The sequence below is a fragment of the Lonchura striata genome, chromosome Z (genome assembly GCF_046129695.1).
Source record: "Lonchura striata isolate bLonStr1 chromosome Z, bLonStr1.mat, whole genome shotgun sequence".
Taxonomy (NCBI): Eukaryota; Metazoa; Chordata; class Aves; order Passeriformes; family Estrildidae; genus Lonchura; species Lonchura striata.
In genome coordinates, this window is record NC_134642.1 from 22,238,214 (window position 1) to 22,251,066 (window position 12,853).

The following is a 12,853-nucleotide window of genomic DNA, read 5'->3' on the forward strand; positions in this document are numbered from 1 at the left end:
GCACCATGGCAAGCCCTCACAGAGTTTATAAACAGCTTTAGAGGCTTCTGAAAATGCTGTCTAACTAGCTCATGTGATGAGTGTTTGTTGTGATGGAATTAAACGCCAATGTAGCATGGCTGCCTTCAAACAGCTGAGGAGCTGTGAGTGTGCATCTCCGTTGTGCCAATTTGCAGCACACATATGCAGTGACTGGTTCAGCCTGCAGAGAAGGATCATTGTGTTTGGATCACATTGCTCATGTTGTTTAGTCTTTTGCTGGCAGAGCCTAATAATTGCTAATTACTGTTCAGCTAGTATTTGTAACACTAAACTGCTAAAGTACATGACTTTTAGATGGGTTCTAGGCTTTTACTCTCCAGCAAACAGCCACACCAGAAGGCTGGAACAGGCGAAATTTAGAAGTGCTTTTCTATGCATCACTGACAATCTGACGGATGAAGAAAACAGCACTTGTTGAGAGAATCCCAATTAGCCGGGGTTTGACTACCAGCTGTGCTTCAGTGAGGCACGATCAGGCCCAAATAAGCTGGCGTTGCTAGAAAGGTTTTTTTCAGAAAACTGGCCAACACTGACATTCCCTCTCCTACTGCTTTCCTCTCTTGCCCCCATTACTGCTCCGCCAATTTCTTTTCGGGTTCATTTCCCCGGATGATGTCCCGCGGGGACGAGTATCCCGATCCCTGCTGGGAAGGCTGCTTAGGCAAGACCGAGGTCCGCGGAGGGCGGGGAGGACGGAGAACACCCGTGCCCGTGCCCGGGACCGACGAGGCGGGGGCGGGTGCCCATCCCGGGGGTGTCCGCGCCGGACAGCGCTCGGTCCGCGCAGCCCCGCGGCGCCGCTGCCGGCGCACCTGCGGGGCGGGGGCGGCCGGAGGCGGCGCGGCCCGCCCTGACGTCACGGCGCTCCCGCTCCGCCGCCGCGCCTGACAGCCTCCGCCGGGCGCGGTGCGGTGCGGGCAGGCAGAGCGCTCGGCTCGGCTCGGCTCGGCTCGGCTCGGCTCGGCTCGGCTCGGCTCGGCTCGGCTCGGCTGCTGCGCGCTGCCCTCGCCATGTCGGTGGCCGGGCTGAAGAAGCAGTTCCACAAAGCCACGCAGGTACCGAGCCCTTTGCTCGCGCGTGGAGCGCGCTCGGCTGCGGCCAGCGGACGCGTGGGCATGCACGGCTGTGCGCCGTGCGGGATCGTGCGCGGGGCTCCGCTCGAGTGCGTGCGGGGTGAGTGGGTTTGCGCGGATGCTGTGCCCGGTCGTGCGTGATGAGTGAGCGTGCGAGGGGCCGTGTGTCTGGCCGGGTGTGCGCGGTGCGCGCAGGGATGTGCACGGAGGGTGCAGGGTCTGCAGGGGTGTCCATCTGCGGAGGGCCGGGGCTCGCCGGGCGGCCGCGCCTCCCCCCACTCGCTCCGGCCGCGTTGCGGCAGCGGGCAGGGGCTGCCGGGGTGCGGGAGTAGCTCCTGGGCTGCCCCGACCTCCGCGCTTGGAGCCCGCGGGGGCAGCTGCTGCAGCAAACACCGGCCGTGGGCTCAGACCTTCCCTGCCCAGGTCTCTGCACCGTATTTCCATAGGCGTTGTTTGTTTTAGCCTGACTTTGGGAAAACAGCAATAAACATGACCTTTTTGTTTCGTGGGTCTAGACCACAGCTGAAATCCGAGTAATGAGGTTTGGTTCTGTTGCTTTAGGCATGGTGTGATATTGCAGGAAGGTCAGTCAGGGTGAGTGTTTCACCAGTAGTTGAGTTGTTTCATAATACAAAATTTGTGTGTTACAGTCTGCAAGTCAATTTCTGACTTAGTGTACTTTGGGGACAAATCTAAAAATCTAATAAAAAATGGTCTCATAAAAGTCAGAGGAATTGATTTAGATCCAGAGAGCTGACACCAAAACCCATGCAGTGTGGGCGGGGTTTTTTTGGTTGGTTGTGTGTTTGTTGTTTTGTTTATTTGGGTTGTTTTGTTTGTAACTAAATACAAAATCTCCAGTTATTTCCTATTGCTTGCCATTGCAGGCATCTTCAGCTAGGAATCTTGGTCACTGCAAGCAATCTGTAGGTCCAGGCATACAAGATGTATTAACCTGTTAGACTTTTCAACACCTGTGTATTTCCCCTTCTCATGCATCTCATCTCTTGAGCACTATGGGGAAATATTCTGTAAAAATTATCCTTCATCCAAATATTTGTCCAAATTCTGATTTTCGACACTTTGTAGTTACACCGGTACACACTATAACTCTGAATGCAATGGTTTTATACCAAGTCCTGCATGGGTGTATGAAGGCATTGAATAACACCATGTCTCACCTTTCATGCCACATTGTGCTGCATCATTGGTAAAATAATCCTTGCAAGAAAACGGCTGCACTCAAAACAGATGCCATAAGGAGCAGGTAAGGGTGCCTGAGCCCATCCAGCAGTGCCCATCTGCTGCTGCTTACTTTGTTGTTTCTTCCCCTGCTGCCTATGGTGCTATGAGCAGCCTAGGAATCATCATTATGGCAATGAGTTCTGGTACTGAAAAGAAGAATTTCAGTGTCTGTGGTGTCCATGTTTAAGAAGCAGGCAAGCTGAAATTCACTTTTTAGTACTAGAAATCTCAGTTCTCCATTATTGTAAGCTAATGAGAATGCATCTGCAGCAGCAGAGGTAAACTTCTTTTTTGGAGGGAGAATGGTGTGAAAGGTCTGTGCATGCTGTTTTGTCCTTCAGATGACACTTTCACACTGATTGTCAGCAGTACTGTCATTCAGAAGGAAGGAAGAGTTTTAGTTGTCTGGAACCAAAATATTTAAGTCTCTGTTACCAGATTTAGCTGTCTGACATCTGATGACCCAGGGATTTTTGGCCCCAGCCTTGACTTTCACAGTTTGTTTTCATGCAAGCCATGAAGACACATTCATATATGAGAATGACTCACAAGTATGTTGAAGAGTGATCTGCTTATTGGCTTGTTTGCATTATGAGTGAGAAATCTGTGACATAGTTGTGCTGACCTTGCTCCAGGGAGTAATCCTTTTGGCTAGCAGTTAAACACCAGGTGAAATACAGATTGACATTGCTGGTATGAATTAAGCTTCCAGATAGGACCAGAGAAATAGGAAGTTTTAAGAAATCTAAATTACTGATTTGATTCTTATTCATGTTTATTTATATGATGTGCTATTTTAATAGTGTCCTAAGTCATAGAAAGGGTATATCTGTTTTATACAATGTAACCATTTTATTTAATTTCATTTATTGTTTTCTGACATGTGAAATGTCAAACTAACCTGCATCAAGTACTGCCAGTTTGGCAGCCGTGCTGAAGAACTTAATGCTTGTCAACTTTCATGGACCAACTGCCAACAGCAGTGAGACATTGAAGAGCAGGATACTTTGCACCTTCTGGAATGAGTCGAGTGTTCACCCTTTCAGAAAAACTAATGGATTTACCTGTGTGCAGCATATAAATAAAGTTTAGAGAAGACTTCATGAGTTTATAAAAGCAGTGTGAGTCTGGAAGTCCTGATATGAATACAGAATTGCATTCATACACATTAGACTGACCACTGTGGAACAGGTTAGGTTGTTAACTTACTTCTAATATCCACAGAGCAGGAGAAATAGCCCCATTTGAATGTTAACATGCTGCTGCAGATCTGTCATACATCCTGAAGCTAGGAAGATCTAAAGTGTGTTTTTCCAGAAATGGGCAACAAAGTGCTGTGCCACCTAATGGTCTCTTTTCCTTAGGCTTGCAGACTCCTTTGCCAGTAGTGTTATGCCAGTTTGACTGATAGAATATTGCTTCCTCCAGGTTTACGTACAGTTATAAAACTACCACAATCACTTTGGGTGATGGAGTTGACAGTCTGGGGCATTTAAACAGACTTGTTTTAAAATAGCTTGAGCTTTGTTTCCACATGACTGCATTCATTGCATAATATGGCTCTTGTGAGGCACAGCCAAAATTAAGCTTTCAGAAAGTAATATTTTCATAGGGTAAAAGATTAACAAAAATTCTGAGAGTGGTCACATCTGATGTTCCATTTGAAACAACTGAATAAATGTGACTGACATTTAAAGTACAGTATGAATGTGGTGATTTGAACCAAAAGCCTGTATGGTTAATTTTCTGCCATTGTATTCTTCTTTCATAGTTAAATTTACCTCAACACTAAGACCAAATTAACCAGTTTATACAGTTCTATAGAGAAATATGTTTGATATTGAAAGAAACATCTGAAGAAATTACTTCCACTCCACTCATCATTGTCAGTGGCTTATTAGATGCCCTTACTTTAGATGGAAGGTACTAGGCTTCTGTCTTTAATGAGGTAACCTGTGAATGGCGCAGTTAGAGAATGACTCTGCTGGTTAATAAGAAGCAAGTAAGACTCCTGCCTAGCTATGCTGTTGTCCACAAAATTCTGTGGTCTTCTTAGGGATTCTGTGTGAATTCAGAGCCTGTCTACACAGGTTCTCTTGTAAAAAAGAGAATATTTGGGTTCATCTACCAGAAAATTTTTTAAATTCCTTGGTCAGAAGTATGTAAAATGTTTTTATCTGTAATGTATGATGCAGTCCGCTTACTAAACAAACTGTAGATAACCAATTTTTACTGTTCTCTGTTGATATTAGTATTTTCCTTAATCTCTAGCATACTCTGTATTCATCACATGTTCCTGACTGTCCTGCAGTGTTGTGTGAGAACTGTTTTTTGCTTTGCCAGTGATAGGACATCACCTGTCTTTTCCAGCTGACTATGCTTGAAGCAGGACTCACAGTGGTCTGCTTTGTCTCATGTAAAGGTACACGTGGGAGCTGGTCTGGAAAGCTGGGCAGTGTTATGTTTTCCTTAGTGCAAATGCTGAGCTAAGTCTTGCTTATGTGGAACTTAATGAGCTCCCTTCTCATGTGGTGTGGAAACTTGTGAGCGGTCTGAGGAAGGCAGAAGGAGAGTAATTTGCAGGCTGGTGTGGCTCTGACGATACAGCCCAAGAAGGCTGCTAGAAACCTCTGCCTGAGAGGCATGCACCACTGACAATCTGCTGGTTTCTCTCAGTGTGCAGTGCTACCTTTTGAGATCAAGGAAAGGGAGCGAAATTTTGATCTAGAATAAGGACTATTTTTAGAAAACAATAGTTATTTAGCTGCAGAGGGGATTATTTCCACAGCAGGTAGGGAAATTCCTTCTGTTTGTGCACTCTAGCTTGATTGCCAGATACATTATTCACATTTGGCATCATTCCCATGCGCCCTTTTATTGATATTACATAATTGAAAGGGTGAAAAATTGACTTTAATCTAAATTGCTCTTTAGTTGGATACTGTGTAACCCTTCTCAGTTGTTGATAGCTTAAACAGTCTGCACCAGTTTCAAACACTGTTTCTAAATCTGATGGGAAGAACTGCTTCTTTTTGTACTAAAAAGATCATGCCTTTTTTTTTTTTTAAGATTGCTCAAACATCTATTACTGTAGTAACTTTCCAAATGATGGATACATTTTCCATTTTTATCTGTGTATATAAAAGCTGGTGCACTAAATAACACCAATCTCTAAGTTTTCTCTCAGCGATGTCTGGAGGCAAAGAAAACCCATGGATGCTGTGCTCAAAACACAGCATCCACCAAATTTTTGTTTCATGTCTTGACTTCCATCTTAACTAGAATTATAACATAGCAAGGAAGCACTGGATGCTCTTGGTCACTCATGCAAAACTGTCTTTGAATTTTAAATGTGTCCTCATGACTAGCATATTGATAGCATGCTGCATTAAAGTGCTGGAGCAGCATAACCAATTTTAATTGATGAAGATTTTGCAGAGGTTACTGCGCAGAAAATTCAGTAGTTTTATATAGCTCCTGATTGCAAATGGAAGGGATGTGCTGGGTTGGTCTGACGTATTTCTTGAGAAGGAAGGAGGCTTGAGGAGCTTGAGCATTGACTCTCATGACCTAGTAGTGTGCCAGTGAAATCTTTGGCTTTTAAAAGCTCGACAAGAGGGATGGAGTTGAAAATCTGCTTTGTGGGCCCCAAGGAGCTGCTGCCACTCTGTGAGGACATGTGAAGAGAAACTGTATGGACATCATTTAGTGGGAAGTGCCCTGATGCAGCAGACTCATGGCCCTCTTACCTGTGAAAGTCTGTGGTATGTTCAGGGACAGGCAAAACATCCTCCAAACCTCTTACCTTAGAACTAAAAAAGGTCTTCCTTCTTCTGCTTTTCAGAAACTTCTGTGGCTCTGATTCTCAATTTATTCTCAAGCAGTGGCCCCTGATGGAAAATGGCAGTGCTTAACCTTTTCTTAACTATATGTAGATAAGCAGACAAAAGAAAATTGAGTTACAGCATGGTATTATTTCAATGATGCCTTGCTTTCAGTGCATATCTAATCCTGCACTTAATCTTGGAGACAAAATAGTAGCATTTTTATAATCTGAGGTTATAGCACATCACAGGAATCCATCCAATCTGTCATAGAAGTGCTAGGAGTTTAATTATTTTCTTTCTTCCAAAAGTAGATAAAAAAAGAGAGAAATTGCTATTTACTGTGCTTACATTTTTTCATAAGATTTCCCTTTATGGAAGCTCTACAGACCTGCATGGTAGAAAATTGAAAATTAGAAATGGTTGTTCGGAGTTCAGCATATTTTCAAATTGTCTGTAGATGGAAATCATTGTGATGCACTTGGACAGAATGATTTGTGGGTATGTAGTTGCACTTGATGTAATGGTGACGATGTTCTTGTGTCTGTGATGGAGGATATGTCTTTATAAATAAGCATATTTCATTTTTTTTTATTCTGTAGACTAAAATTTGACTGACGTAGTTGTTGCAGCATCATACAGTTCACAATGAATGCAGCAGTTTTCACTTGCCTTCTTTGCCAATCATAATTTCTCCACAGAAATGGAGTGTTACTTGATCCCAGCAAAGGTGCTGCTGAGGCAGCAGCAGTATAACCTTGTGGTTTGGTGTAATGCCAGAGGACCTTCTGAAAGAACAAGAAATTCAACCACTCGTTTGGCTATTGCACCTCTTACTGGAGGAGAATAGAAGAATTTAATGCATATCTATTTCAGAGTAGATAGGGGTCATTAGCTGGGATCCTTGTCAGCAGTGGTGTGATTTTCATCAGCCTGTGTTATGGTTTTGTGTTCCTTGGATTTGTTATCACTGTCAAAAGGGGTTGCTATGCTGATTCCTTTGTAAGCAGAAATTCTAAAATAGAGAAAATATATTGGCTTTTCCTGCCTTTCCCCCCACAATTCTATGGTAGCAGAACACTTCATACCATTAAAGTGTTTATATTCCCCTCTACCTCCATAATATTTTTTGTGGATTTCAGTTTGAAGTTTTTAATAACTTGTGCTATTTATTCACCAATAGTTAATCTTTCTGATTGTCTAGTTTCCAGTTTCTATTGGCTGCAAAAGGTCTTTACATGTGAAAAGAGTTTATCTAAACATTTTGATATAGAGCTTGTTCACCTTTGTGTTATGAAATTTGGTGACTGTTGTGCAGAAACACCAGATACTGTTTATCTTTCAATTTAAAGTGCCATTAAGCACTAGACATCACTTTTGTTCTGCATCTTTGGGAAAGAGAGAAACTACAATGAAACAGAGTGGAAGGCGAGCAAGTTACATTAGAGATAAAAATTGGGTTTTTTTCTCTAGAAAGAAAATTTTCCTGCAAACGTTGATTTAGTCTTTTATGACTTTCAGTAGACTAACAGGATTTGCTCTTTTAAGCAACACTCAGACAGATTTTGCTGAGTTCTTTTCCAATCTGTACACTTTTCAGCTTTAAGGTCTGTGCCAGAAATTTCTTTTCATGCAAAATCATTCTAGATGCAAAAAAACAATTAATAATTCATAAGGTATAAATGTCAAAAATAAATGGTGTTTGCCTTTCCAGATGAGTCACTTAGAGCTTGTCTGCCTTGGAAAGTTACGGCATCGTAATCTAAGGGCTGAATTGGAAATGCTGCAATTTTACAAGTATAACTCTGCAATGGATGGGTTTCTTTCTGCTTGTAGAAGAACAGCTTTTCAACTTAACTATTTTTTTTTTTTTTGAAAAGGGAGTTGAGGGCATCAGACTGAGACCTGTCCTTCCACTGTAATGAAGATGTTTGCACAGACCTGGCTAAGGCATTAGAGATGAAAAGCTAGTGTATTTTTCTCTACTAATTCACCCTATTATTTTTTTTCCTCTGGGAATGTTGTCTTTGTCATCTAAACACAGCTAAAACAGTGTTTTGCTTCAGTTGAAGGAAAAGGTAGTTTTAGTACTTATGAGCAGGTCCTAATTGAATCTTCTGTTGGTTGCTTAATCCCATTTCTTTTACTGGTCAGGAATAGATGGAATTTGTTTTTATTTTCTACTGTTATGAAATGAATTAAGAACTTTTGAAACAATGCCGAGGCATGAAGAGTGTTCCAACCAAATGCAAACATTTTTAGGAATCGGAATATTTGAATGTGGAAATGTGCCCTGATGTGCAGAATAACCACGTGTCCACATTTACTGACTAGACTCCATCATCCAAGGAGACTTTCACTAGTATTAACAAATCAAAGTTTGTCTTTCAGGAAGATTAGTTGGATCTTATGTTATTCTTTGCAGTCTAGATTTGGGTTTTAAATATGCACATGGTATTTTGAGGCTGTCAGGGAATCTTCTTTTCTCACAAAATTGCTGAAAAAGATATTGTCAAATATGAGGCAAATTCACCCCTGTCAGAAGTGGATATGACTGTTGCAAGCAGTAAACATAATATGCTTTTCTTCTATGCCTTTCTCCTTCTAGTGCTATAATTATAAACAGGTAAAATGCGAATTTTTGAAGCATGGGAAGATGTAATTGCTTAGGCAAATTATATAAAGCTTTAGCTTTTGAATGGAGAAAAGTATTTTTTCCTCTATCAGAGTCTTTCTGTTTTGTTTCACCTATGTAAGCTGCTACAAAAAAAAAGCACATAGGAACAAAGTTAAGCTTTGCATGGTAGGAATGGGATTTTCTTACTGGAGGGAGTAAGAGCCAAAAATATATAAAATATCAAAACATACAAAACATCAAAAGGTAAATAACTTTTTTGTTTTGTTTGGCTTTGTCATTCAAAATATGTAATTCAGGGTGATTTTGGACCTGTGACTTTCTAACAGTCTGAACTGGCATTTTTTAGGAGGCTGTGCTTTTATAGCCAAAAATCTGTAACACTTGAAGCAGAATAACAAAAGCTCTGCAGCTTCTGGAAACTATCCTGGTTTTTTATTTAACAGTAGGCTTGGATGGGAGTAAAATACTAGAAAGGAAGATGAGTGAGGATGAAAGACTGGAGAGGTCCAAACAGGGATCCTTGAAAACTGAGCAGAGATAAATTGTCTGCTCTGCTATGTATGGGTGGGTGATTGACTAGAGGGAGAAGGAAAGGCAGAAGTTTGTGAGTGAAGCTAGCGCTTGCTGTTTCCTGCTCCATTAGCCTGCTATTTCCAGAATTCCAGTTCCTGATCTGGACAGAGTGATAATGAGTGTTGTTCCAGCCCAGGAGCAAAGACAACTGTTCCAAAGACACATACAGCTTAAGTATTACCAATAGGTTAATGAGGTCAGCATGAATTTAATGGTGTCCGTCAGTATAGGTGGAATCAAATGTGACTAACAAGGGAAAAAGCCAGCATTGTTTCTAAGATGACAACCCCAGCTGTTGCAGATTTCCTGTCTCACAGGGAGAAAGAATAAGAAAAAGGCAATACTCCTCTGCTGCTCTGATTTCAGGATAGTCTTTTAATAAGAACTGTTTGTCAGCCACTGAAAAATAAGCTTTCCATGACTTAGTGCTTTATCCTTTCCCTAGGGAGAGTTTACTGTTCAGAGTAGACTTGACAGAGCCTTTATATTTTGTGTGTGGAAAGTTTCCCTAGCACTGGCTGCCAAAGGTTCTGCTAGGTTTTGATCAGCCAAGTCCCTGCATCAAATCGGTGACTCATTCAAACATTCTGGTGAAGCTCAAACCCCTCCTAGGCAGAAACTGAGCTCTGGGCTAGTGTGTTCCTGAGGCTCCCTGCAGTGCCATGCTGCGCTGAGGCCTGAGGTGCTCTTGGTGACTAAAAGTACCGAGCCAGGCTGCAAAGGCAGAATGCAGTAATGCATATAATATATTATATGTAATAATATATGGCTATGCAGATGTATACCTTTCTGGGATGAAAGGCAAGATTGTCCCAGTGTATCTTCCTTCTCCATAACCATAAGGAGGGGGAAGACCCTTGTACTTCAACATAAGAAAAATATTGCTGCAGACTCTCAAGATGAGCAATATATCTGCAGAAAAGGAGCTGTCCTCTGTGCTGTTCAGTGCATGTCTTAAGTGACTAAACCACATATGATCTGGTTTTCAGAAGAACATAAGTCTTTGGACATGTGTGCAGTTGTGGCTCTTGAGGTCTAGAGAGTCTCGATGGCAGGAGTTGGGGTTTGACTGTCTTGTTTCTTGATATGCAGCCTGAATGTACTAGCTGGGAAAGAGTGCCTGGGTTGAGCTTTTGACTGGGGCCTGCTGGTTCCAGTGCAGAATCTATTCTAATAATAAAAATTAGTTCCTGAGATAAAAGCAAGCTGAAGTGTGGGTGGACTTCTATTTGAAAATGTCTGCCAGACTATAGGAGAAAATTTAGGTGATGCCCAAGGACTAGATTTACACTCATTTCTTTTGGGTGGATAGGATAATTGCTGATTTATCCCTCTCACCTTAAGAACAAGACCACTTCCCAAATGTGTTAAAAACAACTATATGAGATTTCTAGGAAGTTTTATAAAATGCAGGCAGTCTTCCTGAGCAGATCTGAAAGCTTCTCTAGAGACATACAGACACAATGCTGTTATATCATGCTCCTTGTAAATCACTCTTTCTCTCTTTTCTTCCACAGCACTTTGGAGCAAGAGAGATTTGAAAATTTAATGAAGCTGCAATAAAACTGCCTATTCTAGTTCCATATTTTTCTCATTTCTGTTTGCAGATTAACTACATGTGTGTTTTGGGAAACTTCTTGACCTACTAACAGATTGACTGCTGTAGACTTTTTTTTCCCCCTATTTCCTCCTGGTATTTTTTCAAAACCTTGGAAAGTATTGTTACAGTAAATTGCATTTAATTTAAATGCTATATTAATTTTCTTGCAGTAAAATTAATGTTGAGAAGGTAAATTAAGCAGCTGAGGGAGAAGCCATGGATGTCAAATGAGCGGTTTGTTAAGGAATGAAGACAAGATCAAGAGTTTAAGTGACAGCCTTGTGGATGGCTGAGCCAGAGGGCTCAGGGATAGAAATTTAGGGCTCTTTGAAGCATGTGGTGGAGCAGATCGCAGGGAGCTACAGTAAGTGGGGAGAGTGGGATCAGATGTTTTCTTTCTATGCTGTGTTTTAGCAGTTTTATTAACACTACACTGAGGACTTAGAAGAGAATGTGAATTTTTTTCCCCCTATTCTCTATTGCAATGTCGTGTATGTAGTCATGATATCACAGCACACCATGCTGTATCACTATCAGAAGTCATCAGGTGTCTGGTGTGCCCATTTCCTGGCCTAAAGTCCCCACTGTTGCCCTTGAAAGTGACTGGGTTTGTGGTTATAGGTTTAAAGATGTGAAATATTCAGGCTTTAGAAGCATTAATAACCATGTCTGAGATAATGCCAACTTGCTCCTTAGTATTCCCAGGTGAGAGATGAGAGTGCTTTAAAATGCTCTTGCCCTGTTTTTGCTTTCATGGTCTTGCATTTGAGGTTACTTCCTATACATTGAAGAAGAAAGTAGTAGTCATTTCTGGTCATTTCTCTAAGCTACAGAGAAAACTTGTGAGAAAGGTATAGGAATTCTGTTCTATCATATCGCAGAGAAACATAATCTGATAGAAAAGCCCAGGGAAAAGTGGAAGTGGCAAGGGGAAAAGATAAAATAAAGTATGTTACAGGTACTTGGTTTCCTGCCGCAACCCACCTGAACCAAAAGAAAAGCTCTGCAGTGTCCTTTTCTGCAACCATTCCTTTTCCCACATTTCTGTGCAAAGTGACCAGGAGGGCAGAAAAAAGTCTTTTTACTCTTTTTCTGTGCCATCCTTTGATATCTGCAGAATTTCTGGTAGGCCTAGTTTTGGTGGGCCTAGTTTCCTCTGCAGCTGGTCAAGGTGATCAAGAAGCTGAGACTTAAATGATTAATTTACTTTTTCTATTATTTTGAGTCCTTGGCTCTACTGAAATAATGTATTTGGTTAGCAGGCTGGAAATGTTGGATTTTCTTTTTATACCTTATTTGTTTTTAAACAGCAAGAGTCCTGGCATTAACTATTGCTCTAAATTATAAAATGATGTAGTGTAGCTCTTAATTCTTTAATGTAATATTTTAAAAGGTGTATAAAGCAGTTTAGGAAAGCAGAATGCATTTATGTATTATCACAGGTTTTGCAAGCAAGCAGTGCATGATCAAGATTTATAAAGATTTTCGTACGATTTTGTTTCCAAAAGAGACTTGATGCAAATGTACGATGGAGATGACCTTGCTCTTAGTATGAGACATTCACTAATGCATGTGGTATATGCCTTTACTCAGCAGCAAGAAAACATATTGCAGACTAAATTCTACAGATCTGGGTATTTTTGCTCATTTATCTTAAGCATTCAGAAATCGTTTTTAAGCAAGCTTTTAGCAGCATATAATTCCAAATATTAAGGAGACATTACAGAACCCAGGTGTTTTAAAATTAGTAATGCAAGAGCAAAGCCTAGGGTTTTGTTGTAACTATGTGGTTATAAGACGTAAGAGTTTTGAGGGGGAAACAATACCTAGCAGCAAAGAAATGACAGATACTGCAAAG

At 41.4% G+C, this 12,853-nt stretch overlaps 1 protein-coding gene across 2 annotated transcripts in view; it reads left to right on the forward strand.

Moving 5' to 3' along the window:
* The first annotated feature begins 911 nt into the window (after positions 1–911).
* SH3GL2 (SH3 domain containing GRB2 like 2, endophilin A1) overlaps positions 912–12,853 on the forward strand; it is a 90,811-nt gene continuing 78,869 nt past the window's right edge. Inside the window, exon 1 of one of the 2 annotated variants that reach the window (XM_031507295.2) lies at positions 912–1,097. In XM_031507295.2, the coding sequence (XP_031363155.1) occupies positions 1,053–1,097 (45 nt within the window). In that variant the 5' untranslated portion in view covers positions 912–1,052. Of the gene's footprint in view, positions 1,098–1,192; positions 1,216–12,853 lie in introns of those variants that run through there. The other variant, XM_031507296.2, reaches the window with a different exon arrangement.